The sequence below is a fragment of the Rhineura floridana genome, chromosome 12 (genome assembly GCF_030035675.1).
Source record: "Rhineura floridana isolate rRhiFlo1 chromosome 12, rRhiFlo1.hap2, whole genome shotgun sequence".
NCBI classification, from domain to species: domain Eukaryota; kingdom Metazoa; phylum Chordata; class Lepidosauria; order Squamata; family Rhineuridae; genus Rhineura; species Rhineura floridana.
Window position 1 is genome coordinate 38,505,552 of NC_084491.1, and position 27,293 is coordinate 38,532,844.

The following is a 27,293-nucleotide window of genomic DNA, read 5'->3' on the forward strand; positions in this document are numbered from 1 at the left end:
TCTAAACCAAGGGTGAGTAACCTTTATTGTCCCAAGGACTGCAGTCTCTCTTGGCCAGACCTCCAGGGGCTGCATTCCAGTGGTGGGCAGGGCCAAGGTGAGAGGGGGGGATGGCTACACTCTGTTCCTACAGATACAGACAAGGTGTGCAAGATTTTCTCATTGTCTTCCTCTTGGTCATGGCCTTGAATGCTTCAGAGCCAGCTGACCTCTCTATGGCAACCGTTAACAACAGGTCTTCAAAGAATGGCTGATGGCTTCAGCAGCAGCTTCTTCAAGTACCCAGATTTCTTTCAAGAATCCCTACCTCGAGTTTCACAGTCTGTGTGAATTTGCATCTTCAGCTGAAGATATGCATATATGAAAAAAGTATTCATGATTCTAACAGCAGCAGGGATATAGCCTTCTACATTTATAAAAACTCTGAATTCACACACACACCCCGCACTCCTATCCTCTATAAGGACTTGGGATGATGGATGGCAAAGGAACAACTAGGGGATTTATATGAGTACTGGGGGTATAGTGAGGCACTATTTTGCAGCCTAGTCAGTGGAAGTTCCTCTCCTGATTTCTGCCCACACATTTCCATGCAAAATAATGAGGGCTAGCAAGTTTTTTGAAAGAAAGCAAGCTGAAATCATTCCAGTCTGAGATGCAAAATATAAATATCACATTTAAACAATATTACTAAGTAACACTGTGTAGAGAAGCACTTCACACAAAAGAAAAAGGAGTAAGTACCATTGCAGTTAATCTGCACTCTGGAAGGGCTGTCCAAGCAAAAGCCCAAAGGAGTTTAGTCAATTATTCATCTATATAATAAACCATGGTTTGACTTGGGGGTGGGGAAGATATTTTCTGCCTTGCTGTCCTCCTTTGTTCTGAATGCCAGAGAGATTTGGTCTCAAACCTTCAATAGAATTTGCTGATTCACCAAGTTCTAGGTACAAGGGAAATACCGCACACAAGCTTACTTGTGTTGTAAGTTGTATGCTGTTTCAGAAAGCTCACAACTCTCATTAATCGTAGGTAATTTTTTAAACCCACATAACATTTATAGCCACCACGCTTTTATCTCCTGAAAACATTTTTTAAAGAAAAGACAACCTGCCTGGTTTAACAGAAAAACACAGTCCTACAGAAAATATAGTTATCAAACAGAACTCTTTTTTTGCAGTGTCTCTGGAATTCTTGCATTTGTCTTTATTAAAGCAGTAAAATGTAGCATGGTGAACGTCTGCCTGTTGAAATGAATGTTTTGGTGTTTAGACTTCAAAGTGACACATGCCGAGAAGAGAGAAAGTAACAGCAAATGTCAAAAATGAAGAGCCAGCGACACAGCTTAGAAAATCTACTGGGCTGAGTCTAATACGTTTACCTGTGCAAGCACCACTAGAATAAACTCACTGGTGGATTTCACCCACTGACTAGGCTCAAAACAAAAGCTAACTCCACACATTAATTAAAAAAAACTCCAAGAGGTTTTTTCCCCACCTGACCAAATCACTCCTGAATGGCTCCTCTCCCAGAGAACTGCAAAGAGTGCTTTACAACACTGAGCATCTCTGATCATTTTTGTCTGTAGCTAAATTACATTCATCTGCTTGCAAGACACAACACACATCATGTGGAAAGGCATTATTAAACTCTTCATTGTGAATCCCTATAAAATGTCACCCAAAGTATTTTTGAAAGGACAAAGCCATCCTGAAAATACATCAAGTCCCTATGCTTTATTTTATGCATCTGCATTGTGATGCTTCTGGCAAAGGAATATTAAAATACCAAACAAGTGTCTATTCCACAAAAGAAACCAGGCACCAACAATCACCTTGTTGTTCAATTAAGAGGACATATATCTATTTTAAAGTTAAGGAGCTTCTTTTGACAATAGCTTATATAGCAATCTGGACATGTTATGCTTTATGCAAAACTATCCCTTTAATCTTATTGCCTTGATAAATTGGTGCATTTGGAAAAATGGCACCATCTATTAGCAAGTGACATAAATACTGCATGTTTGATATTCATCCTTCAAGACAAAGACAGTATAAATTTAGGGGTCTCCACATTTTCATCCTAGTACATGCAGTCATAAAGGCAGTTGTAAAGTCTATTAACTGCACACATCAACTTGTAACAAGTTACTAGAATTACAACTGAACTACTGCAAAGTATGGATGCAAGACTCAGAATCAACACAAAGAAGCAAATGGCTTCTAATCTCACTCCAAGGCAACAGAATTTCTGTTGGGTTTCATCTCCTAAACATCATGCAAAAAAAGGGGAATGTCCACAAATTAATGTGTTGTCAGTAGCATCAACAGCTACAAACACTTTCTCCATTAGTTTCTCACCATCAAAGCTGTTGCTCTGCAGCTGGGTCTTATTTCTTTGTGTCCCACCAAGCATAGCCTTCATTACAGAACATCTTGGTTCCCAATTAGACAATTTTATCACCAAGATCCCTCAGTGATGTCTACAGTGCCTGGCTCCCAAGTGGTGCACAATAAGATAGGGAAGTTCTATTTCTATGCAGTTCTTTAAGAAGAATACATATAGGGCCTTCCTATCTTTGGATAAGAAGGGGCCTATTCATTTTTAAAACTGTCCCCTTCTAGCACTCTTTCATCTCCACAACCATTTCTAAAACTGCTTAATTTGCTTTCTTTGACTTTTTTCAAATAATCATGGGGCCCTTTCCCTTCAAAAGAGGTAGGGTTTTTATATGACCCCCCAATTCTATCCCACAGTGTGAAATACTGGCCGTAGTTGTAATCAAAGTACAAGTGGTGATCGGTGTGGTGGGCAGAACCATTGATAATCTCCTTCAATGCACGAGGAACACGATAGTCTCCATCATGAATGGAGATTGTCCAGACATTGACAAAGATGTAAAGGCCCAAATAGGTCAGCTTGTGCAGAGGAAAAAGGAATGGGTAGATGTGATAAGGGATACTTTGAAGGAAGCCATCCACCGGGTGAAAAGCATGGCTGGCAAAGGGAGTTGGAATCTTCCATAAGTGATGGGGCTTGTGCAAACGCTGGGGAAGAAAGAAAAGGAATTAGCACCTTACACTGAAAAGAGAAGCAAGCATTTTCACTTTAATGCAGCAACAGAAATAGTTACTCTTCTGATCACATGATCATTCCAAGATGCCCTGGCAGAGAGGAAGTGGATTTTTTTGTGGTTTGTTTTCTTTCAACATGCCACAAGTGGGCATCACCGATATGTGGAGGACCAAGCTGTTCTGTTACAGGGTAGCTACTCCTATTCCAGGGCAACAGCTAATTAATTGGTTAGAGGCAGTTAGTTTGTTAATTCTGGTAGACAATTAAGAGCACCAAAAAATAAGCATCTAATAGTGCTTATTGCTGAGTATACACATACAAGTAAGCATAAAATCTATTCACATTCCTTGACAGCAGTGTTCAGGAGGTCCCCTGGGGTCAACTCTTTGCTGCTCTATCATTCAGTCTGGACGGATGTTTAGCTGTGTAGGGTGATGCCTCTCTCCAGCCTCTGCCACTAACTTCACTCTCTGTTGTGTCTCTGCTGTTCCTTGCCCCGTCTGTGTAACTGGCTGCTAGATAGTCTATCTGATCCTTCTCTTATAGTAGAATGAGTCATGCATCGTGAGCTTAGAGATGTCCCCCTCACTAGTCTTGTGCTTCTCATGATCCAATAGGGATACTATGCTGACCTGCTGTGAAAGAGCAACTTTCTCTTGCCCTTATCAGTAAGGTGACTAATACATTTCTACACAGCCTACATAACAGCTCAACTCCATCCACTATGCAGAATGGATAAGCTTCAATAATAACCCCATGCAAGATCCTACACAGACAAGAACTAATTTGTGAATGTCAGCTACGCCTCCTTGTGTGTACGATCTTGCACGCATCTTAAAATACACAAGCCAATAAAGCCTTTTGCAGAGTTATTTCTAAGGCTTTTATTTTATTGCAAATTGAGGTGGCAAATACCATAATTCTACTACACGAAACTTTGGCAAGGCTGCATTGAAAATCTAGTGGTTATTCCACCTTAAAAAAATCTGGAGGTGGGGGTAGGGGTGAGATACAGATACTTTCTTCCTCTTGGCTAATGTGTTGAATGTATTCTATTTAAAGTTGTGGGGTTTTTTTGGTTTTTTTTAAAGATACAGAAAATGGCAAATAAAACTGTTAAGCAGCTGGACCACATTTTCCATAAGGGAAGTCTAATGCATTCCCTGGGATTTATCTTGCAGTGCCTCAATGTCACAGCATCTTTTGCATCAGTTCCTATCAAAGGTGGGCTGCTATGCTTTTAGTTGTCTGCCTTTTCCTGCAAGGTAACCAAGCATACAGAGTGGAAAGCTCCTAAGGCCAGGTGCATATCCATACATCCCCTAGCTCAAACTATGTATTACACAGCTTCACACTCATCTGCCTGGAAATCTATTTTTGGTGGTCTATAGTAATGCAAGTAACATGGCCGCTGAACTGAGAAAGACTCCTACAGCACAACCCAGAAAAGCTTAAAAAACAGCAGATGCATGTAGGGATGATGCTGACAGTCCCAAAACTTCCACATCTTGCCCTGTCACTGCTTATAACCACAGACCTGATTTGCTGTGGAAGAAACTGTGCTTGTGCAGGCCAAGCTGCTTGAAAGGTTTTCCTGTCCCCACCCTGATGGGATTCACATATGAATTCTCAATAAGCATTCCTGGATCAGACCAGGGGTACATCTACTCTAACATTCCATTTGCACCAGAAACTAGCCAGAAGCACCTGAGAACTCAAAAGCAAGACATGAAGCCAAGGGTCCCTCCCCTACCTTTTGTCTCCTGCACCTGGTAAACCAGAGATACACTGCCTTAATAAATGGTAGTTCCTTCCAATACATCCTGTCTTCATTTGGGAGCCTGTATCTGCACGTGGAATGTATCCTCCAGACTGGGTGTACTGTTTTCTAACCACGTCTTACTATGTAATAATTGGTCATACCTTATATAAAAGTTTATGATGGAGAAATCGATGAATCCAGTAGATACACATATCAGTGAAGAAGAGAAAAGACAGCATGCTGAGGATAACACCAAACCAACCTAGATAAAGGGGACAGAGACTCAGACTATTGGATTTATACAGCACTGGGTTATGAAAACAAAAAAAGTACTTTTTATTATATTAATTTGGAAAAAAGTTTCCTTACTTGAGCCTTTGGCAACAGCAGTTCCAAGCAAACACAGCTAATTATACAGTCTAAAGGATCTGAAGACCTACAGCTACACAGATGAAACATGAAGAGCAACAGCAGCCAACTGAAGTCTGTTTACCATTCCAGGGTGTTGAAATAGTACATAGCTGCTTTGGAAACAAATATGGGCTAATCCAAAGAGATTGCTTCCACACTTTGGCCAACAATTAATGGTGAAATGTTGCAAGATTGCTGCAGAGTGGCTTAGCCTGTTACTCACCTGGGGCACCTACCTGACCAGGTTGAAAAAGTGAGAGGCTAAGACATGTATATATGGATAGGCAGACTACTAAAAAACGCTTATGGCTATTTTATTTATTTAAAGCATTTATACTCCACCATTAATTATAAAAAGCTCAGCAAGGCTAACTAAATCAAACGATAAATTTGACCATTTAAAATATCAGCTGCACAAACTTAACACTAAAAAAAGTAAACACCACACCCACAGCAGTCCAGCAAATCTGTGCAGCAAAATAGTTGTCTACAACCCAACTGCTTTCTTTAAAAGGGTAATAACATGCATGGACTTAGTTGTATGCTGCTTTTACAAGTTATAAATATAAATATTTATTTGTAACTCTTTTGCTTACTGAAAACTTCCACTATTGATCTTGAATATTACTGCAAAGTATTGCATGTGATTTAGAACAAGGCTGGCCCTCCAAATGTTGCTGGACTCAAACTGCCACCATCCTGACAATTGACCATGATGGCTGAAAGTGATGGGAGTTGGGAGTCCTACATAGCCTAGCATATTGACATGGTTAAATCAGGGATGGGGAACCTGCAGCTCTCCAGATGTTGTTGGACTACAACTTCCATTAGCCCCAGCCAGCATAGCTAATGGTGAGCAATGATGTAAGTTGTAGTCCAACACCATCTGGAGGGCCACAGGTTAATTACCCTTGACGTAGAAAGTATCAATAAACTGGCTGACTGCTGTTTTACTTTATATTGCATCGTTTGTGCCAAGGTATATTCTTTGATTTCAAAGACTTTGGATATAACAAATCCAAAGTTTTAAGAAATAACAAGAGGCCAATGGTTCAGAGAAAGGGCACCACTAATTAGAATAAAAAGGAAGTTCTTATCAGGTAATGTTCTATTGTTAGTTTTGCTTTTTAGAAAAGTAGTATTATTAGTTAAATTTATATCCCACCCTTCCTCCCAGTAGGAGCCCAGGGCGACAAACAAAAACATTAAAAACACTATAAAACATCATAAAAACAGACACTAAAAACATATTAAAACAAAACATCTTTTTAAAAAAAAGTTGTGGGAGTGCTTAGTCTTTCCCCACCTATTTCCTCTTCTTGCTCCAAATCACTCCTTCCAACAACTGTCCCCATGCTGAGTCTCACAACGTGCACTGTGTTTGCCAGCATTGTTTGGAATTGAGAAACGGCAGGTAGGGAAAGGGTTTGTGTGCCCTCCCCTCTGCCAGTTTTTCACTCGCGGTCCCCTTTCCCTTCCCAAAGGGAGAACAACGTTTGGGCTTTAACATACATGTTTTATATAGAGAGGCCCTATGAGAGGAAAGAAATAGGAAGTCATCCTGGGTACAATAAACTATTGGGTACAATAAACAAATGAGAAATAAGTTGAGACACGTAAAACAGACTCTTGAGATGAGGAAAAGGACAGAGACTTTGATCCAATACACAGGACATGCCAAGTAGTTCCCTTACCATAAGGAGAGTCTTCAATGCTATCATAGAGCTTGCTGTAGCCTCTGACTTCAGCAAAGAAGATGGCAACAGTGGGGACACTGATCCATGGCAATGATTTGACCGTGAATTTGATCTCACGCTGCACCTGATTCTGAACACAAGAGTAGGTACTTTATTAAATACTATTAAGTATTTATATAGCATTATAGAAAGTTTAATGCAGATCTTATCTCAGTACTAATATTAATAGAATTTATATCCCTTCCTTCTGAAGGTGCCTAGGGCAGCAAACACATCAGCAAAACAATTATTTTTTTAAAGTTTTCAAAAATAGGAAGCCAGACTATCCCAGTCCAGGAATGGCCATAGCTGGTGAATCAGGCTAAGCTGGACATAAGCACTCCTGGCCACAGATGCCACCTGGGACTCGAGTGACAAACTGGAATGCAGGAGGACACTGAAGCACACTTATGAAATATAAATTGATCACATTATGACAAGGCAATGTTTCAGAGTAACTATATTGATCAAGATCCAAGGTGAAAGAGACAATTTTTAAAAAATGACAAACCATCAGCTCATATTAAGAATATAATAACCATTTTAATCTGTTTCTTCTTCTTAGTAATAGAACCAGAAGGTTACTTCCCCACCAAGCTACTACAGAAGATCAGGTTATCTTCTAGTACAGCATATAACAGTGGAGAGGGCTGAAGCTGGATGCAAAAAAACCAGCAGAATTCAACCTGTGCACAGGCATTCTAGAGAGGCACCTATAGGAGAGCATGGCCCTAAGGACAGCAGAGGAGAAACAGAAACAACATGGGAGTGGCCATCATCGAGCTCCCAATGGGTGCCTCTCCCTGCTCTCAACTATCACCACAGGGGCTTCTGAAGAATCCATCTTGTCCTGAGCAGAGGAGAAACAGGAACAACGTGAGACTTGCCACCATCCAGATCCCAATGACTCCTACCAGACTCCTCCCCCATTTGCCATCACAGGGGCTTCTGAAGAACTATTTTATCCCAAGGGGAATCAGAAGAGAAAGAGGAACATCTTGGGAACTCGCAACACCAAGCTTTAAGAACTGGTGCCCGAGTTTGCTTTTTTCCTCTTCCCTCCCTGCCCCCTTTCCCTTGTGTGTCATGTTTCTTAGATTGTAAGCTTGCGGGCAGATATTTGTATTAATTGATCTATGTAAGCCACTTTGGGAGCCTTTTTATCTGAAGAGTAGGGTACAAATACAATTAAATAAAATGCAGGACTCTTTGGAACCCAGCTATAGACCACAGGATCATAGTTAACAAGAGTAAGAAATGTGGTTAGCATGGCATTAGAGAATAGAAATCCCTTTTCTTGGTTTTCACCTGTTTCTGCTCCTTGTCAGACGAGGATGCTCAAGTTCAACTGACTGCAAAATGGAGAAATCAGAAGAGGGAGGAGCTCTGACTTAGGTGCCCTACTCACCTCTAAAAACTGGGGATGTTTCTTTAGTGAGTGCTCAAATATGAAGTAGTAGCTGAGACTGCCAAACAGAAAATAAATGACAAGGCCACCAAGGTTTGTTATGATAAAGAGGCTAATAATCTGTCGAAAAGGTTCATCTTCTGGCCATGTTGCTGGATAAATATATGGCGTCAAAACAGAGTCATCTGCATACGTCAGGACAACATCCATAGTTGTACCTGCATAAAATTGCCAGGAAGGAATGAAAGAGGATACATTAAGACACAGTGAAGACACAAGAATGAGAACCACAAAAGGTGAACATAAACCCTATGGTTCAGTGTCCTAGTGTATTTCAAGCTAACTAGCTTTACTTCAGTAGGTAGATTTTTCTAAAAGTAAACCACAACTCTACAAATAAAAAGCTTGAAATGGAAATGGACTGCCTTCAAGTCAATTCCGACTTATGGTGACCCTACGAATAGGGTTTTCTTGGTAAGCAGTATTCAGAGGGGGTTTACCACTGCCTCCCACTGAGGCCGAGAGGCAGTGACTGGCCCAGGGTTACCCAGTGAGCTTCGTGGCTGGGTGGGGATTCAAAACCTGGTCTCCCAGGTCATAGTCCCTTAACCACTACACCACACATGGCAACAATAAAAAGCTTACCTTCCTCAAAATAAGGAGTTCACAAGGACCCTATACAGATGAGCTCCCACATATGTTTAGTGAACACATAGATATAGTCAGCCAACTGAATGCCAACACTGCTAATGAGCAGAGTCAAGGAAGCAACAGGACTGCCATTAAAAAGTATAAGTCTTGCTCAAATGAAAATAAAGAGAAGCAGAAACCATGGCAAAACAAATGGTAGTTAATGGAAAGGCAACTGACAAAGACTTTGAAGAGCTTATTGCTAAGACAAAATATTTTTTTAATAAATATTGCAAGCAGGAAACTAACCGGATTCACAACTGGACCATCAGGTAAAGGAAGAGTCAAAAGACTGCCAGGACTAAAGAAGCTAGATTAATTATTACTAAAAAGAGGCTAGATAAGCCATTGGAGCAACTGCTCTATGAGGAAAGGCCAAAGTCTTTCAGACTTTTTGATTTTTTGGGGGGGGGGCGAGACAGAGGCATATAAAATTATGCAAGAGAGTGGACTTTTTGCTCCCTCTCCCATAACACTGGAACTTGGGGCCACACATTCCAACATGTGTTATGCACAATGCCCAGTTAACCTTGTCTTCAATGTTGTCAGTTTCTTACTGTTCCAAAACATCACTTGCGGCTTTTGATAAAAGACTTAAGAAAAGCTACAGAAGGGTGGGGAGAGAGACAGACAGAGATACAGTACAATGTAAATGGTCTTTGTTTCTCTCTCTTAAATTTTAGAGTGTGACGACAACTCAGAAGCATAGATTTATCCTCATCAATGGTTGCTTCTCAAACCGGGGGGGGGGGGAGAGAGGTAACGAGCAGGGTACTGCAGAGCTCAGTCCTGGGCCCAGTGCTCTTCAACATTTGTTATTAAAGATTTGGATGGGGAGGTGCAGGGAATGCTTATCAAGTTTGCAAATGATACAAAATTTGAAGGGATAGCTAATACCCTGGAACACAGAAACAAAATTTAAAGCGATCTTGAGGTTGGAGGACTGGGCTGAAAACAACAGAATGAAATTTAACAGGGATAAGTCAGAACATGAGGAAAATAATCAAGCAGAGGTACAATATTTTTTCAAACTGCTAGGAAGGAAGTACATTTCTTGCAAGATGGTTTGCATTTCCAATTAAAAACTAGAACCGTCTGAACGACTTTTGTGAAAACTCAACCTGTCTGACAAATAGAATCTCTGCAGTCAGAAGTACCAGTGAGTCCAATAGAGCTTACTCCTAGATAACTACACAGTTGTGTTATTCTGAATATATTTATTTATTTATTTGATTTATATCTCGCCCTTCCTCCCAGTAGGAGCCCAGGGTAGCTGGGTACCATGTATCATTGCTCTTTTTTAGGAGGATGATATAATGGTACGCACACAATGGATCCGGATGACTGCTTGCATTCTGTTGATTCACCTTGGGGGTGAGGGTACAGGAGCTTTACAGATAAAGCAACTGCTTTGCATGTAACAAGTCTCAAGTTCAATCCCTGCCACTCCAGGTAGGGCTGGGGATGTCCGCTTTCTGAAGGCCTGGAGAGCCACTGTCAGTCAGTGAAGCCAACATGTGCCCTCCAAACACTGCTGGAATCCAATTCCCATCAGCCTCAACCAGCATGTCCAACAGTCAGGGATGATGGCTGTTATGTGCTCCAGCAACACCTGGAGGGCCCCAAGCTGGCTGCCCTTTTTCCTGAGAATTATACTTAGGTGAGCTTCCTAACAATTCTGTCATGTGAGAAAGCCAACAAGATGCCCTCCAAAGCTTGTAGGAGTCCTCTGCAGCTCCTATAAGCCCAAACCAACTTAACCACTAGTCAAGAACAATAGGAGTTATTAACAATAATTAATTTCTATACCACTTACATCCAAAAACAGCTTCTAAATAGTTCACAAGTACAAAATCAATTATAAAATATTAACACAATTGAAATATACACTATACAATTCCATCAGAACATCACCATCTGGAGGGCAGTGTGTTAGGTACCCTCACTTGCTTTTGTTATAGCACCCCAATTCTCCAGAGCCCAATATCCCAAGTGTACATCCATATGTTGCCTATCCCTGATGTAGACAATACTCAGCTAGATGAACCCAATGGTTTGACTTGGTACATGGCACTTTCCTAAAAACGAACAGATTCATATCATTAGAATAAACTAAGGTAGCTGCCAATTATTTTTTTAACGAACTCCTCCACTTAATAAGTTATCCTTACACACATGAACAAAACCTGGCAAATAGCTTTGCTCTGGGAGCCAATGTGGTGCAGTGATTAGAGCAAGTGTGGGCAACCTTTGGCCCTCTAGATGTTGCTTGCAATTCAACTCCCAACAGCCCCAGTATGGATGATGGCCAGGGGTGATAGGAGTTGCAGTTTGGTAACATGTGGAAGAGCAAAAGTGCCCCATGCCTGGGTTAGAGTGTTCTGGGTCAGACTGGGTTTAATTCTGAGGACCTACTGTAAACCTTCCTCGTTCAACAAGCCTTTTTAAGTAGAGACCTTATCCCCGTCTGCATCTGTGTTGGAATTGCTTTTTAAGATGTTTTTAAAGAGGAAGGCCAAACAAGAGATGGATTGATTCCATAAAGGAAGCCACAGACTTGAACTTACAAGATCTGAACAGGGTGGTTCATGACAGATGCTCTTGGAGATCACTGATTCATAGCGTCTCCATAAGTCGTAGTCGACTTGGAGGCACATAACAACAACAAAGCTAGCTGTTAGTCTTTTTTTAAAAAAAGATGTTTTTAACCATGCATTGTTTTAATATGCTTTAGACTGCTTTTATTTGCCACCCTGGGCTCCTTCTGAGAGGGTGGGCGGGATATAAATTTAACAAAACAAACAAACTCCCTACTCCAGCCTCAAAAAGTTCACTAAGTGACCTCGGAGGCCAGTCGCCGTCTCTCAGCCCAACCTACCTCACAGGGTTGTTGTTGGGAGGATACAATGGGGGAAAGAGATGAAATCACCTCGAGCTCCTTGGAGGAAAGGTGGGATATAAACATGCCTGATGATGATGCTAATAATGAAAATAATGAAAACAACTTACGCAAGAGGCTGGACAAAGGGCTAGTGGGAGGCAACACCCTGTTGTATCCTGGGAAACCGGCTACAGCCTTCCACCTGACGGATGCCCCCCGCCCTGCACTCCCCTTCCTCGCTCAGGTGTCTTCTTTTCCCGGGTCCTCGCCCAACACCGCCGCTCCGTCTTTATTCCTCTTCCTCGTCAGAAGCCGCCCAGGTCAGCCTCTAACCCCTCCGACGTGAAGCGAGCAGGTAGGTGGTGGGCGTGCCCGCTTCAGGTGACACGCGCGGCCGCTCTCTTGCACCAATGGGCGGGGAGGGCGGAGAAAGCGAGGCCGAAGCGGGTAGCCTGATGAGACGTCAGCGTCTATGGCAAGGAGTCGCGCGACTCTGGCCTGTTGTGTGACGCCACCGGCACGTGGCTCGGGGGCCGGGCCAGGATTGGACGGAGCTCCAGAGTGGGGCGGGAGTAGAGAAGGAGGAGGCGGGGTTGGGTGGCGAAATGGGGCGGGGCAGGTGTGTCGGGCGGGTTTCTGTGAGGCAAAAAAAAGCTTGTCAATGAGCGCGGTGAAGGAAAACTGAGCTCTGAAAGCAGAGCCGGCATTTTACGTCAAGCGCGTTAGCGTCATTAACAGGCTGGCATAACCAACGTTTTACTTCAGGCATTTTGCCTCAGGTTGACATAACCAACGTTCAGTAACAGAACCCATATATTGTCTTCCAACTTAGGTAAAAGTCCGTCAGACTGCAGTTGAATACATGTCTACTTGGAAGTAAGCTCCATTGGGTTCAATGGGACTTACTTCCAGGTAAGTGTGTATTCGATTGCAGCTGCAGACCTAGGGATGTAAAGATCTGTCAATTTCAGTTCTCTTTCTCATTTATCCAATCTTTAATTCAGTTCATTTTTCTGCAGAAATTTGCAATTTCTTAAATAAAAAAAATCCTCATGAAAATTCTCCAGCATTCAAAAGCCATTTGTTGCCATACCGTTTTTGCATGTTATTTTCACTCATTTTTATGCACACTTTCCTCTTAATATATGCCGTTTTGTAAACATTGCTTGGTTGGCGAATTGCATTGCACAATTCAGATATGTGGAATTTGGAATGATGGCTGTGTTTTGGTTATCATGTTGGTTCCAAAAGTGTGAATTTGACCGATTGGGCATGAGATGTGAACTGAATCGAAATTGTCACCCATCCCTACTAAAGAGACACACAGAAGTAGGAAAAACTAGGACACACCCATGCTCAGAAAGAGGTTAAAGGGAGAGGAGGGTGCGTGGGGGCAGAGCCAGACAGGTGAGGTGGTTGCTGCAAGAGCCTCCGACACAACAATGGAAAAAGCCTCAATGCAGGGGGCAGCAATAGGCCTGTAGTCAGCCTAAAAGTTATGGAGCGGGGCAAGAAAAGCAGTTCTGTACATATACATATGTACATATACCAAGAGGTCATCTGTATCTTTAAAAGTTGTGGAGAGGGGAGGGAGAATTCCACCTTGTGGCTTTTCCCATTACAGGGTTGCAAGAACACCTGCAACTGGCTGACTTTCTCTTCTCCTAAAGATACAGGATCAGTCTCAGGCCAAGAACCTGGCAATCCTAGTACATATATATGGCTATGGGCCTGAGTAGCAACATCAGAAGGAGCAATGAATGTAATGACACAGGATTCTATCTTCTCATTTTTGCACAGATTTCTTTAAATGGGCTGCAGCTTCAACAGGGAACCCGCTTTGATACAGAAGAATTGTCCCAAATAAATGCACTCTTCCCTTCCCCCCCCCGCCCCCCCCCCCCCCGATCACAAATCACTCTGCACACTCCCTTTCACTTGGAGAACTAGTGAGTGGGAGGTGCAGGGATTAATAGGGCCTAGCAGCCTTCAACAGTTTCATAGTTGTCCCTTTCTCTCACAGGACATCCGGCTCCAAGCAAGGAAGCTTTTTTCCCCTGCTATGGCAACAGTTTTGTTCCTGTCCTTAATGTCTGTTTGGGCTTGCTGCTGGGGCAACTGAGCTACCACAGTGTCGCTCTACTAGGTAAAGCTTTCCTTTGCAAGGGAGATCACAGACAGGTTGTTCTGGGATTAACTGGGTAGGAAACCTTTTTCTTCTTCTAACATTTGCTCTTTTCTGGAGGTGGAACACTGTGAAATCTGTCTGACCATAGTCAGAAAAGACTGGTGCAATGCAATCCTGAGTACGTTTATTCAGCAATGAGTCCCACTGAGTTCAAAATATTTATTTCCAAGTAAGTGTGCATATTGTTGTAGTCTTCATTTCCCTGTACCTTCCTTTAGAGTGCAATCCTACTACTGTATGCTCAGAAGCAAGCTTCATTAAATGTGGCAGTGTGGTGTAGTGATAAAAGTGTTGGACTAGGACCTGGCAGACTAGGGTTCAAATCCCCACTTCACTGTGAAGCTCATTGGGTGGCCAGTCACTCTCTCAGCCTAACCTACCTCATGGGGTTGTTGTGGGGATTAAACGAGGAGGGGGAGAACCATGTATGCCACCTTGAGCTTCTTGGAGTAAAGGTGGGGTATAAATGCAATGAATAAGTAAAATATTAATAAGTTCAGTGGGTCTTATCAGGTAAGTAGGTAAAGCATTGCAGCCTTAATTGGATAGCAGTCTGGATAGTAGTCTAAGGAGCTTCAGCAGAAAATTCATTATAACATTTTGTTGCAGGTCAAACTACAAAAGTATTGTTGCATCAATACTTATGAGATTCAAGTTCCTTTTTCTCTTCTGCTGTATATTACTGCCTTGTGCTAATGAGCCAGTGTGCCAAGCACAATACGGCTTAAGTGACATAATGATAATTGCTGAAGCTGCTTTGCTTTCAGGCAGCAAAATGTCATCCATCCAGTGCCAGATTTAGGCATAAGCTAAACAAGCTACATCTTAGGGCCTCACAATCCACAGGGACCTCAAAAAAATTCAGAATTTTTTGGGGGGGCTTTTAAAATTTTATGTGTACTGAATATATATATATATATATCTGGTGTAATTTTTTAACAAAGGGCCTCCAAGCTTTATATAGCTTAGGGCCTCACCAAGTCTAAATCCAGCACTGCACCCATCCATTATTCCCAGTGACATCAAAAGCAATATCACTAATAGTGTAGAAGCAGGTTCCGTTCTAAGTTTAAATAAGAGAGTGAGCCTAAATTCTGCCACCCAGCCTATGCATGCTGACTCAGAAATAAGACCCACTGATTGCAGTGGGGTTTATATGCATGTAAATGTCATAGGCTTACAGCTTACATTGCCGTTTAGATTGTGAACAAGAAAAGAATTAACCCATCCTTGGGGCACGCATCTACTTGATAAATGCAGCACACTGTAGAGCTGTGACTCATGCAGAGATAACAGTGGCTACTCTCCTCTTAAAGCTGGATGAGTTTGCCCTGTCTCTGCATCTGGAATGGTTAAAATGAACGAATCACCCAATTTAGAGGAACGCACAAATTATCCACCCTATTGGAAACTATCCAGTAGAAAATTATCCGTTGGAAAGGTCAGAGCAGTGAGTAGTGCAGAGATAGAACAGGTAATCTCTGTGGATGGGTATGCTGGCTCCCAAGAGCCTTTTCTTATTTGTTTCCTGCAGTCTCTTGTGGCACACTAATGTGCTTCTGCCCACAGTTTGTTAATTACCTTATTCAGATAATGTTTTGAGATCTGGATTAACAAAGCCCCCATTTTCACAACCAACTATTCAAGCTGTAATCCTAGGGGCATTTACTTACGAGTATGCCCAATTAAATTAACTTCTAAATATACATGCGTAGGGTTGCACTGTAAGTGTCTGAAGGAGTTGTTCATCTGGCAGCTCACGTGAAGACATGCCCATATAATCACTCTAATAATAATGTTACTTCAATTTAGATTCAATAACACAAAACTAGGTAACAGGTAGAAATGCTTCCATAAACAAGATATTCAAATTATTGTGTTTTACATCATTTGCAACTGGGCATCCAACTTGATCAGTAAGTTATCTCTGTTTTCTATCATATATGTTTTAGGGTAACCAGCTAGCAGGATCAACTAAATTTTGCAGCTTGTGGCTTTGTAGAATGCCCTACCTGCAAGCTGCTATTAACTCAGCTGGATACAAAATATAGGCATGAGACACATACCTATGTTATTTTCCCCAGCATGTCAAATAGGTAGCCTTGGAGAGTAAATCAGGATGGGACAATGGTACAGGGGGGAGGAGTTAACAACTGCTCCCTAAACACAATCAAAGTCAGAGCCCTCCACAGCTATTTTATAGTAAACTAAAGTAAGGAGAGCAATAGTGTATCCCCAAGGGGCCACATCTGTCTTGGCCCTCAGTCCCTCCAGATGTCCTTTTTATTGCACATTCATAACAATTTGTGCTCATGCTATCAGGGTGGTCATACATGATTGATCCTGATTTCAATGCTGTTTGTGCCTGCAACAGTTTGGGGTCAGTCACATGGCTTCATGTCCAGTCAGTGCATATCCTGTCACTTCCTGCTGAAATCCCATAACTCTTTGTAACACAAATGTTTTGGTTTAGTTTTGTTCCACTTCTGTTGCGTGTTATGGCCTCTCCGGACAACAATAATAAGGTAGCATTCAGGAAGCATTTTAGCACAAACTGAAGCAGATTAAATCAACTAGTAATGCACTGTTATTGTGTCAAGTACATGCTGCAGAATATGCCAGCAACAAAGCACCAATTTGGACAGGCCCCAAGCGTGACGCAAGACCCAGACAAAATGAGAGGGTGTACTGACAAAGTTTATGTTGCTTTTTGTGCAGAGAAGAGGCACGATTAAGCTGTGTCTGGAGTTGCTCATGTTGGCACTTCAGTTCAGAATATAGATCTTGCTGAAAATTGCTTGCCAGCCAGAGCAGTAAGGGTAGCAACATATCTGGGGATACGTAAACAACATGCAGTATTTCTAGCATCCTTGAAATTGTTCCTTTTATTTAATTATTTGTTTATGAATTTATTTATTATTACAGGCGTACTTCTGTGAAATTCCCATTCATTTACTGGGGGCGGGGGAATGCTCAGGCAGTTACCATCCTTCACCTGTCCCATTAATCTGACACTCTTCCACAGATGTCTAAAGTGTTAAAGGTTCACTTCTGGGAAACAGCTGAGCTGTAACTGTTGCAGAATACTCAGTCTAGCGAAAACACAAATAGATGCAAATATCATCCAACATTTAACACACAAACAATAGTTACCCAGAAGGTACAGGAAGCCAGCACCCTGCTGAAGCTAAGCAAGGTCAGGTCTGACCAGTACCTGGATGGGAGACTGCCTGGGAACCATATGTAAACTGCCTTGGGTTTCTAGCACAGAAAGAAAGGCAGGGTATAAATGTAATAAATAAATAATAAATATTGTACTTTTCTGTCTGTCTCACTCTCTCTCTCTTTAGATGTGCTGATCTGTTAACCTACAAAGTACTTCCTTGGGGGAATGTGTTCCTGTAATGCTCATGGAAGCCTTCACATCTTTTTTCAAGGTATAGTGATTTTAGATTGGTGTTTTAGTTTGCAGTTGTAGTGTTATGGTTTTTTATTTATCCCTGTAAGGCAGCATAGAAATCCTGCAAATAAAACAAAATAAGGTAGTCACTAGCCAGCAGTCCACCTCTCCTAGTTTCAGACCTGAGTCTTGAAACGTTGTTGTTGTTGTTGTTATGTGTCTTCAAATTGATTACGACTTATGGTGACCCTATGAGTCAGTGACTGCCAAAAGCATCTGTCATGAACCACCCTGTTCAGATCTTGTAAGTTCAGGTCTGTGGCTTCCTTTATGGAATCAATCCATCTCTTGTTTGGTCTTTCACTTTTTCTACTCCCTTCTGTTTTTCCCAGCATTATTGTCTTTTCTAGTGAATCATGTCTTCTTATAATGTATCCAAAGTATAGTAACCTCAGTTTCATCATTTTAGCTTCTAATGATAGTTCTGGTTTAATTTGTTCTAACACCCAATTATTTGGTTAATGACTGTGCCAAGGCATTGATAATCCTTAACAAATTCAATGTCCTCATTGTCAACTTTAACGTTACATAAATGTTCTGTTGTCATTACTTTAGTTTTCTTGACATTCAGTTGTAGTCCTGCTTTTGTGCTTTCCTCTTTAACTTTCAACAGCATTCATTTCAAATCATTACTGGTTTCTGCTGGTAGTATGGTATCGTCTGCATATCTTAAGATATTTCTCCCTCCAATTTTCACACCTTCCAATTCTGCTTTCCGTATGATATGTTCTGCATACAGATTAAACAAATAGGGTGATAAAATACACCCCTGTCTCACACCCAGACGGTTTCTCCATATTCTGTCCTTACAGTAGCCTCTTATCCAGAGTATAGGTTGCACATCAGGACAATCAGGTGCTGTGGCACCCTCATTTTTTTTAAAGCATTCCATAGTTTTTCCTGATCTATACAATCAGAGGCTTTGCTGTAATCTATAAAGCACAGGGTAATTTTCTTCTGAGATTCCTTCATCTGCTTCATTATCCATTGTATGTTTGCGATATCATCTTTGGTACTTCTTCCTTTTCTAAATCCAGCTTGGAAATCTGACATTTCTCGCTCCATATATGGTAAGAGCCTTTGTTGTAGAATCTCGAGCATTACTATACTTGCATGGGATATGAAGGCAATAGTTCGATAATTACTGCATTCCCTGGGATCCCCTTTCTTTGGAACTGGGATATATATTGAATGCTTACAGTCTTTGGGCCATTGTTTAGTTTTCCATATTTCTTGACAAATTTTTGTCAAAATTTGGACACATTCAGTCTCAGCAGCTTGTAGCAACTCTATTGGTATGTCGTCTATTCCTGGTGATTTGTTTCTTCCAAGTATTTTAAGAGCAGCTTTCACCTAACATTTCTGGTTCTTCGTCATGCAGATGCTCCGTGAATGAATCTGTCATCCTTGCATCTCTTTTATATCTTCAGTGTATTGCTTCGATCTTCCTTTTATTTAATCTTCGACAGTCAGTGTGTTCTCCTGCTGATTATTCAACGTCTCTACTCTTGGATTAATTTTCTCTTTAATTTCTCTAATCTTTTGGAATAGGGCTCTTGTTCTACCTTTTTTGTTGTCCTCTTCTATTTCTATACAGTAACAATTGCAATAGTTCTGTTTGTCCCTATGTACTAGTCACTGTATTATTGCATTTAGGGTTCTTACCATGTTTCTATCTCCTTTTGCTTTTGCTTTCCTTCTTTCTTTAACTATTTTAAGAATTTCATCAGTCATCCATTGAGGTCTTTCTCTCTTTTTTGAACTAGAGGTATTGTCTGTTTGCATTTTTCCCTGATAATGTCTCTGACTTCAATCCATAGTTCTTCTGGTTCTCTATCAGGTTTAAAGCCACAAATCTGTTCCTTATTTGATCTTTATTTTCTTCTGGGATGTTATTTAAATTGTATTTTGGCATTATGATTGCTTTGTTCTTCTTTAGCTTTACCTGATTTTTCAATATTACTGGTTCATGATCTGTACCGCAGTCTGCTCCTGGTCTTGTTTTTGCAGAAAGTATGGAACTTCTCCATCTTCTGCTAGCAATTATATAATCAATTTGATTCCTATATTGACCATTTGGTGATGTCCACGAGTACAGTCTTCTTTTTGGTTGCTCAAAAAATGTGTTTGTAAGAAACAAATTATTGGCTTCATGGAATTCAATAAGTCTTTCTCCTGCTTCATTTCTATCTCCTAAGCCCCATTTCGCCACAATTTCTAGTTCTTCTGTGTTCCCTATGTTTGCATTCCAGTCCCCCATGATTATCAGAGCATCTTGTTTTGGTTTGTGATCAATTTCTTCCTGTATTTCTGTGTAAAATAACTCCAATTTCTGTCCTTCTGGCTTTGCCGTTGGAGCGTAGACTTGGATGATGGTTATGTTAATAGGTTTCCCGTTCAATCTTATTGATATCACTCGCTCAGACCTTGTGTTATAGCTTCTAATTGCTCTTGCTACATCTCTTCTCACTATTAAAGCAACCCGGTTTCTTATTAATTTCTCATTTACTGGAGAGCCAGTGTGGTGTAGTGGTTAAGGTGTTGGACTACGACCTGGGAGACCAGGGTTCAAATCCCCACACAGCCATGAAGCTCACTGGGTGACCTTGGGCCAGTCACTGCCTCTCAGCCTCAGAGGAAGGCAATAGCAAACCCCCTCTGAATACTGCTTACCATGAAAACCTTATTCATAGGGTCGCCATAAGTTGGAATCCACTTGAAGGCAGCCCATTTCCATTTTCTCATTTACTGTATAAAATATTTTGTAGTTGCCTAACTAAAAATATCCCAGTCCGGTCCATTTTAATTCACTCACGCCAAGTATTGTAATGCTGATGCATTCCATTTCTAGCTTGACAATTTCTAACTTTCCCTGCTTCATGCTTCTCACATTCCATGTTCCCATTGTGTACGTTGTACAGCTCCGGACTCTCCTTTCGCATCTGTGCACATCAGCCTCTGGGCTTCCTTTTGGCTTTGACCCAGTGGCGTCATTAGTCACAGTGCTACTCGTACTCCTCCATTGTTCTTTCCCGGTAACTCACTCAGTGCCATCTGATCTGGGGGTCTCATTTTCCAGCACTGTCTTGTGTTGCATTTTGGATACTTTGCTCATAAGGTTTTCATGGTAAGAGGTATTCGGAGGTGGTTTACCATTGCCTTCCTCTGAGTTTGGATGCCTCTTGATCTAGACCTCTTAGTCTAGACTCCTGATGGCATTGCTCTCAGTTTCTTCGACACTCTCAGACACCCTCACCATATTAAGATGTGCATCCTAGAGGTCTTGAAACATAGGAGATAATAATTATAAAGGGGACAGTGTATAAAGTCAGACTATTTGTCCAGTATTGTCCGCTCCTACTACTAGTAGCAGCTTTCCAGTGTCTCAGGCAGGGTTTGTTTTACTCTACTTAATGGTGCTGTTCCTGGTGACAATAACTTCAGCCAAGAGGATCTTCGAATTTGGGATTCTTTCTGTTAAGAAATGCCTGTATATTTTTCATAAAGACAAGGTTGTACTCAGAATGGATCCTTCCTGCCTGCCCTGGATGAACCTTCTTCTTCACAAAGCTCAAGAGGTTGCCCTACCTCCTTTCTGCCCAAACACTTCCCACCCCTCTGAGAAGGATTGGCACAGATTGATCTGAGGCATAGGAAGTTGCCTTATACTGAGTCGAGCCATTGGTGTACCTAGCTCAGTGTTGTCTACACTGACAGGCAGTGGCTGTCCAGGGTTTCAGACAGGAAGTCTTTCCCAGCTCTACCTGGGATGCTGGGGATTGACCTGGGATCTTCCTCACACAATGCAGTTGCTCTTCCACTGAACTACAACCCTTTCCTTCTAAATGAGGGCTTTTAGGGTGAGTATTCTTAGGATGGATCATATTAGAAAGTTGGGTTTTTATTTGTCTCCTTTTACTTTAGTTTTTGGGGGTAAAGGGTAATTAGGCCTACCTTGTCTAGGCCGATCTGGTTTACATAACTTGAGCATGAATTGCAGAGCCTTCCTTCCCCTTTCAACAAAAAGGGCCACTCCACCAGAACAGCAGCTACCTTGGTGATATTTTCAGTCAATGGTCCTTTAGATGAAATTTGCAGGGTACTGATGTGGACTTACAGGACATTCACAGGGCACTATAAGATTGATTAGTATGCTTCAGTGGGTTTCAGGAGTAGGGTACTACAATAGATCTTGCCATCTTTATGAATCTGTGCCACCTGTTTGGTGTTGCCCAGTATACAATCAGTCCCATTGGTGTCTGGATGCTTTCTGCATGCCACCCAGGAAAGGAACATTGATCAGTTTCCACAAATTCTCAGCCCCACCTAATTCTGTAAGATAGTACATCTTAACACATTTCTGATATAGTTGTTGTTACCCCCTTCTTGTGTGAGGTGTACCTCACAAGGGGGTATGTTTTTCTTTTCTCTCTTCTTATCTTTTATTGCACTGTGGTTCTGGATTGGCAATGGGCCACAACTGAGGGAAAAGTCTGGGGAGCTGGCTAAACTGTTGGACTTGGTCATATGTCCCTGCCTGGCCTAGGCAATGAAGGGGTTAACTGGTGTCTGAATACCTTCTACAGGAGTGTTCATGGTAAGTGACCAATGTTCTTCTCTATTACACAGATTCAGAGGCTTCAGCCATTGAAATTCACCTACAGGAAACTTTCAAAAGGTGAAAATGAAAAATCCAGGTAAATAAAGAAAACATCACTCATTTCCATTAAGAGTTATCAAACTATTTTCCAACACCAAATTCTGTTTGATTCTGCGTTTTAATATTGCTCTGATATGATCAGACTGTTAAGGATATTTATAAATATAAATTTCCCATTCTGCAAGAATTGTTCTGGATAAATAATCTTCTGTAATCAGCCTGATTATATTACATTCACTAATAGTGCAGTCCTATACTTGTCTTCTCAGAAGTTAAGCTTCACTGAGTTTAATGGGACTTACTCTCATGTAAACATGTATATGATTGCATCCTGAGGCTGCTAAGTGCATACTTGGTGGCCACAATAATGTGGAAAAGCAGATAAATTATTAGCATGATGAATAAGAAGAATAGAAATTAAAGGGTGATATCGCCCACCAATAAAATAAAAAAACCCAGGAGACTGCAATAGAACTTTACAAGAATATGGGCTCACCTACACGGTGGTTTACTGTGTATTTGGTGTTACTCATATCTCCTTTAAATTTGCATGGTTCACATGACATTACTGGCAAACAGATGCTATAATGCAGTTTTCCCCCTGTAAATCCATACTAACCCAATCCGCTAATAATACCAAAAGTGGAGGGAAAAAATCTCCACTCCATTTCTCTAATGGTTGCAGATGTTTTGGTTCGATGCTTTTAGGTGGGTTTGTCAATTGTTCCCCTCTCCATGCCCAGTAACTCCTTCTCCCTTCTTTCATTTTGTTTCTATGGGCTAACAAGCAACTTCCAACTGCTTTCCTCTGTTCTGCTGGCCTTCTTTATGTTGCTGCCAATGGTGCCTTTATTTTCTTTTTGCCCTAACTTGCACACAAAAGCATAACACTGCTTGTATTTCAGCTGTATCCTACCGACCATAGGCAGGGAAAACACAGATATTCACGCTTCTGGGGTTTTTTAAAGGAACCTGCTGCAGCTTGTAGAACAGGCTGAGCATGCTCAGTCACCTAGCAACCAGAGGGAGTGGAAATGTATAATTAGAGGGCAGGGCACAAAGAAACAGCAAGACTAATTTATTTTATTTATTTATTTCATTCCATTTCTATACCGCCCCTAGCCTATGGCTCTCTGGGCGGTTCACAGCAAGGAATAAAATACAATACAGTAAAAAAGAAATCAGATAAAATCCCTAAAACAGACAGCTTAAGCGTTTAACAACTTGATATAAAATTAACTTAACATTAAGCAATTAAAATGCCTGGGAGAATAAAAAGGTTTTAACCTGGCGCCAAAAAGATAGAAGAGTAGGCGCCAGGTGCACCTCATCGGGGAGACTGTTCCACAATTCGGGGGCCACTACTGAAAAGGCCCTAGATCTAGTAACAGCCCTCCGAGCTTCCCTATGGGACGGGACTCGGAGGAGGGCCTTAGATGTTGAACGTAGTGAGCGGGTAGGTTCATAGCGGGAGAGGCGTTCCGCAAGGTATTGTGGTCCTGCACCGTGTAAGGCTTTATAAGTCAAAACTAGCACTTTGAATCTGGCCCGGAAACAAATAGGTAGCCAGTGCAAACGCGCCAGAACAGGTGTTATATGTGCGGACCGTCTGGTCCTCGTCAGCAGTCTGGCTGCTGCGTTTTGCACTAGCTGTAGTTTCTGAATTGTCTTCAAAGGCAGCCCCACGTAGAGTGCATTGCAGTAGTCCAATCTCGAGGTTACCAGAGCATGGACGACTGAGGCGAGGTCAACATTATCCAGATAGGGGCGCAGCTGGGCTACCAACCGAAGATGGTAGAACGCATTCCGTGCCACCGAGGCCACTTGAGCCTCAAGACACAGGAATGGATCGAAAAGCACCCCCAAGCTACGAACCTGTTCCTTCAGGGGGAGTGTAACCCAATCCAGAACAGGTTGAACATCCACCACCTGGGTCGAGAAGGCACCCACCAACAGCATCTCAGTCTTGTCAGGATTGAGCTTCAGTTTGTTAGCTCTCATCCAGTCTAATCCTTCCCAGAGGAGCACCTACTTGTGTGAATGGGAAAAAATGATTGGCAGCTACCATTCAGCAGGAACTGCAGACGGTGGAAATCAATAATGAAGGTAAAAGCAGTGTATTTGCTATGAAGAAATGCTCCCATGTAGATGAGCCCTATGAAAACTTTTAATTAGATTTTTAATATACCCCTAAAAACCAAAGTATTTTGGAAAGCAAGCAATATCTGTCTGTGTACTTTACCAATCATAAAGATTACAAATGCTAAACCTTGCATATTTAACTGAAGCAATTAGTCAATGCTTATGTACAAGTATACTATTATCCAACTCTGTTTTATAAGATATTAATACTGCTTGCTGACCAAGGCAGTATTGATTAGTTCATTTCATCTTGTGCACCATTACTTGTGCAAGCGCTTTGCAAAGAGAGGTGCAAACAGTTTATTGTCTTCCACAGCCCTCTAGATCAAGGCCAGTCTTTTCCCAGGTCAGACATGGAGAACCTCACTCACTCATTATTGGATCTGTTCTTAGTGAAAGCAACAAGGGATGTGTGTCCTAATGTGGTCAAAATTGGTGTGAATGATTTTTCCAATGACTACCTCAACAAGGCTGCTATTTTCAATAGCATGGATGAAATAGTGACTGAAGTGGCCCATGCAGCTTTACCCAAACTAGTGAGTAATATAATGGACACCTCTCTCCTCCTCCCTACTCTCTTTCCCAAAGTGTATAAGTCTACAGAATTCCTTTGATGCTACATGTTTACTTTCTGCTTGTTCAGATCCAAGAGGCACAGCAAGAACTGGAGCAGGAGGAAATGCTTGATGGGATCATCTTATGTGTTGTTGAGGAGGAAGTCAAAGCCATAATCCAGTCTGTCCTTAATGAATGTCTTGCTGAAATGTTTAAGCCGCAGCAGCAGGAGGTAAACCTGGAACCTGTGCTCCAAGAACATAAGAGCCTTTTTTGGCTCAGACCAAAGGTCCATCTAGTCCACCATCCTGTTTCTTACAGTGGCCTTTGGGAACCCCACAATCAGGGCATGAAAGCAACAGCTTTCCTCCATTGTTTGCTCAAGCATTTGACAGTTATATTGCATCTGAACATGAATGTTCTGTTTAGCTATCATGGCTAATAGCCATTGATGGACCTCCATGAATTTGATAATGGGCTATTACCATGATATTATCTGTTCAGTAAGATAGCCAAGCAATCCTGTTAGTTAAGCTAGCTCCTCGCAACCTGAGCATGACAACTATAACACACCCAGTTCTGCCTATTTAGAGAAACCATGAAATAGACAGCTGGAATATTTTTCCGTTTGGATGCTATTGAACTCTAAGCAGTGAAATGGACTTGGGTGTCCTCGTGCCAAGTGTATTTAAGCTGAGCATTGAGGGATATTATTTACTTATTTGTGATTATTTATTTATTTATTTGATTTATATCCTGCCCTTCCCCCCAGCAGGAGCCCAGGGCGGCAATCATATGATTATGATTTCATATATTTATATACAGCTTAATACTTAAGGCAGTCTGTAAGCTATTTATGTATATATAACAAACAACAAAATTGAGAAGCCACAAAACAGTATAGTGCAGTGCAATATATAACAAAGCTGCAATACAATGCAATAAAAATAATACAATCCCCAAAGACAAAAACATAGCACATTTTGAAACATCTTTAGAATCCGAGGTCCCTTCCCTCTTCCGCCTCCATCTTGCCAAGGTGCATCCTGATTCGCAACATACAGATAGTAATATATAGAAAAGGTTATTTGCCTAGCTTGCCTCACAACAGCACTGAGACGTAGGTAAGGCTGAGACAGAGAAGCTCCCAAACCATCCATAGAGTTCCATAGCTGAGAGTGGATTTGAACCCAGTGTCTCTCTTAGCCCAAATCTACCATATTGGTCAGGTGGCTAAATTGAACCTTTGTCTTCAGAGGCAGTAAGCCACTGAATACCACTTGCCAGGAATACCAGTGGAAGAGGGCTGTTGCCTTCAGGCCTCCCTTCTGGGCTTTCTGGAGGCATCTGGTTGGCCACTGTAGGAAAGAGGTTGCTAGACTAGACGTCTTATCTGGCAGGGCTCGTTTTTATAGGGCTTATATTTTTACATATTGCAACTTTTTGACAAGGATATTTCAGAATTAGATTAAAAGCCTTGTTTTCTTGAATGCTAAGGGACTGATTTATAACTGTGGTCTGTTTTATTGATTAGTCTTTCTGGCTACATGGAGACTATCCATCTTCGGAGGACAGAATACCAGTTCCTGTGAAGCAACAGCAGGGGAGGTTGTTGCTTCATGTCTTACTGGTCAGCTTTTTAGGGCGTTTTTAGCTACCATATGAAGAAGGATGCTGGCCTCGATGCATGGATTGGGAGGTACCAACTGAGGTCATTTGTTGTCCAACCTTCCTCTTTCTCAAGACAGGGCCAATGCACCCACTTACAGTAACTCACCTCTATCCACACTGACTTATGCAGTGTAGACCATGAAAGTGCTTCCAAAACAATACCTTCAGCTGACTTATGTAAGTAAGCCAACCAACAATATCAGTCCACTGTGACATACATATGAATTTTTGTTTGAAGCAATTCCGTCCCATCACAGAGACAGTAAACATAAAGCTAGTGTTCGTTAATAGCATCTTCATAATAGTTTATGCAGGGCTGATGTCTTGCTGACTCTCTGAGTGCCTATGAACACTCATTATTATTCCCATTTTACAGATGAATAACTGAGGTTAGACATAGCTTGCAGAAGACTGAATCACAAGCCAGCAAACAAGCTGGAGGTTACCCAACATTCTTACAAACTCAAGTCCCAGCGCTTTTGATCCTGAACCACACTTGGCCAGAGTTTAAGACAAGCAGAAACTGGACTTTTTTTATCATGAAGTCCATAAACTTCTATTCATAGCCATGCAACTTCTTGCAAACCGTGTACAGGGAGCACACTTTGTCCTCTTTAAGGGAACCAGCTTCTATTTGTAGTTTTGTGTGTTTAA

At 41.6% G+C, this 27,293-nt stretch overlaps 2 protein-coding genes across 10 annotated transcripts in view; one reads left to right on the forward strand and one right to left on the reverse strand.

The window, feature by feature from the left end:
- Positions 1-851: 851 nt before the first annotated feature.
- SC5D (sterol-C5-desaturase) lies at positions 852-12,457 on the reverse strand. 2 transcript variants are annotated; one of them, XM_061592910.1, is made up of 5 exons: positions 12,092-12,457; positions 8,393-8,610; positions 6,943-7,075; positions 4,999-5,099; positions 852-3,047 (listed from the first exon to the last, which is right to left on the reverse strand). In XM_061592910.1, the coding sequence occupies exons 2-5, from the start codon at positions 8,600-8,602 to the stop codon at positions 2,595-2,597; spliced, it is 897 nt and encodes a 298-aa protein (XP_061448894.1). In that variant the 5' UTR covers positions 8,603-8,610; positions 12,092-12,457; the 3' UTR covers positions 852-2,594. The 2 variants fall into 2 exon arrangements, with proteins under 2 accessions (XP_061448894.1, XP_061448895.1); XM_061592911.1 differs by lacking the exon at positions 12,092-12,457 and adding an exon at positions 9,332-9,350.
- A 1,457-nt stretch (positions 12,458-13,914) lies between these two features.
- Positions 13,915-27,293, forward strand: part of LOC133368273 (uncharacterized) — a 32,938-nt gene continuing 19,559 nt past the window's right edge. For 6 of the 8 annotated variants that reach the window (XR_009758616.1, XM_061592278.1, XM_061592281.1 and 3 more), the window contains exons 1-5: positions 13,915-14,109; positions 17,502-17,588; positions 22,241-22,308; positions 24,730-24,949; positions 25,057-25,200. Coding sequence is in view for 7 of the 8 variants with exons in the window: in XM_061592278.1 (XP_061448262.1) it covers positions 17,556-17,588; positions 22,241-22,308; positions 24,730-24,949; positions 25,057-25,200 (465 nt within the window). In the remaining variant the exon portion in view is untranslated. The other 2 variants (XM_061592276.1, XM_061592277.1) reach the window with 2 other exon arrangements.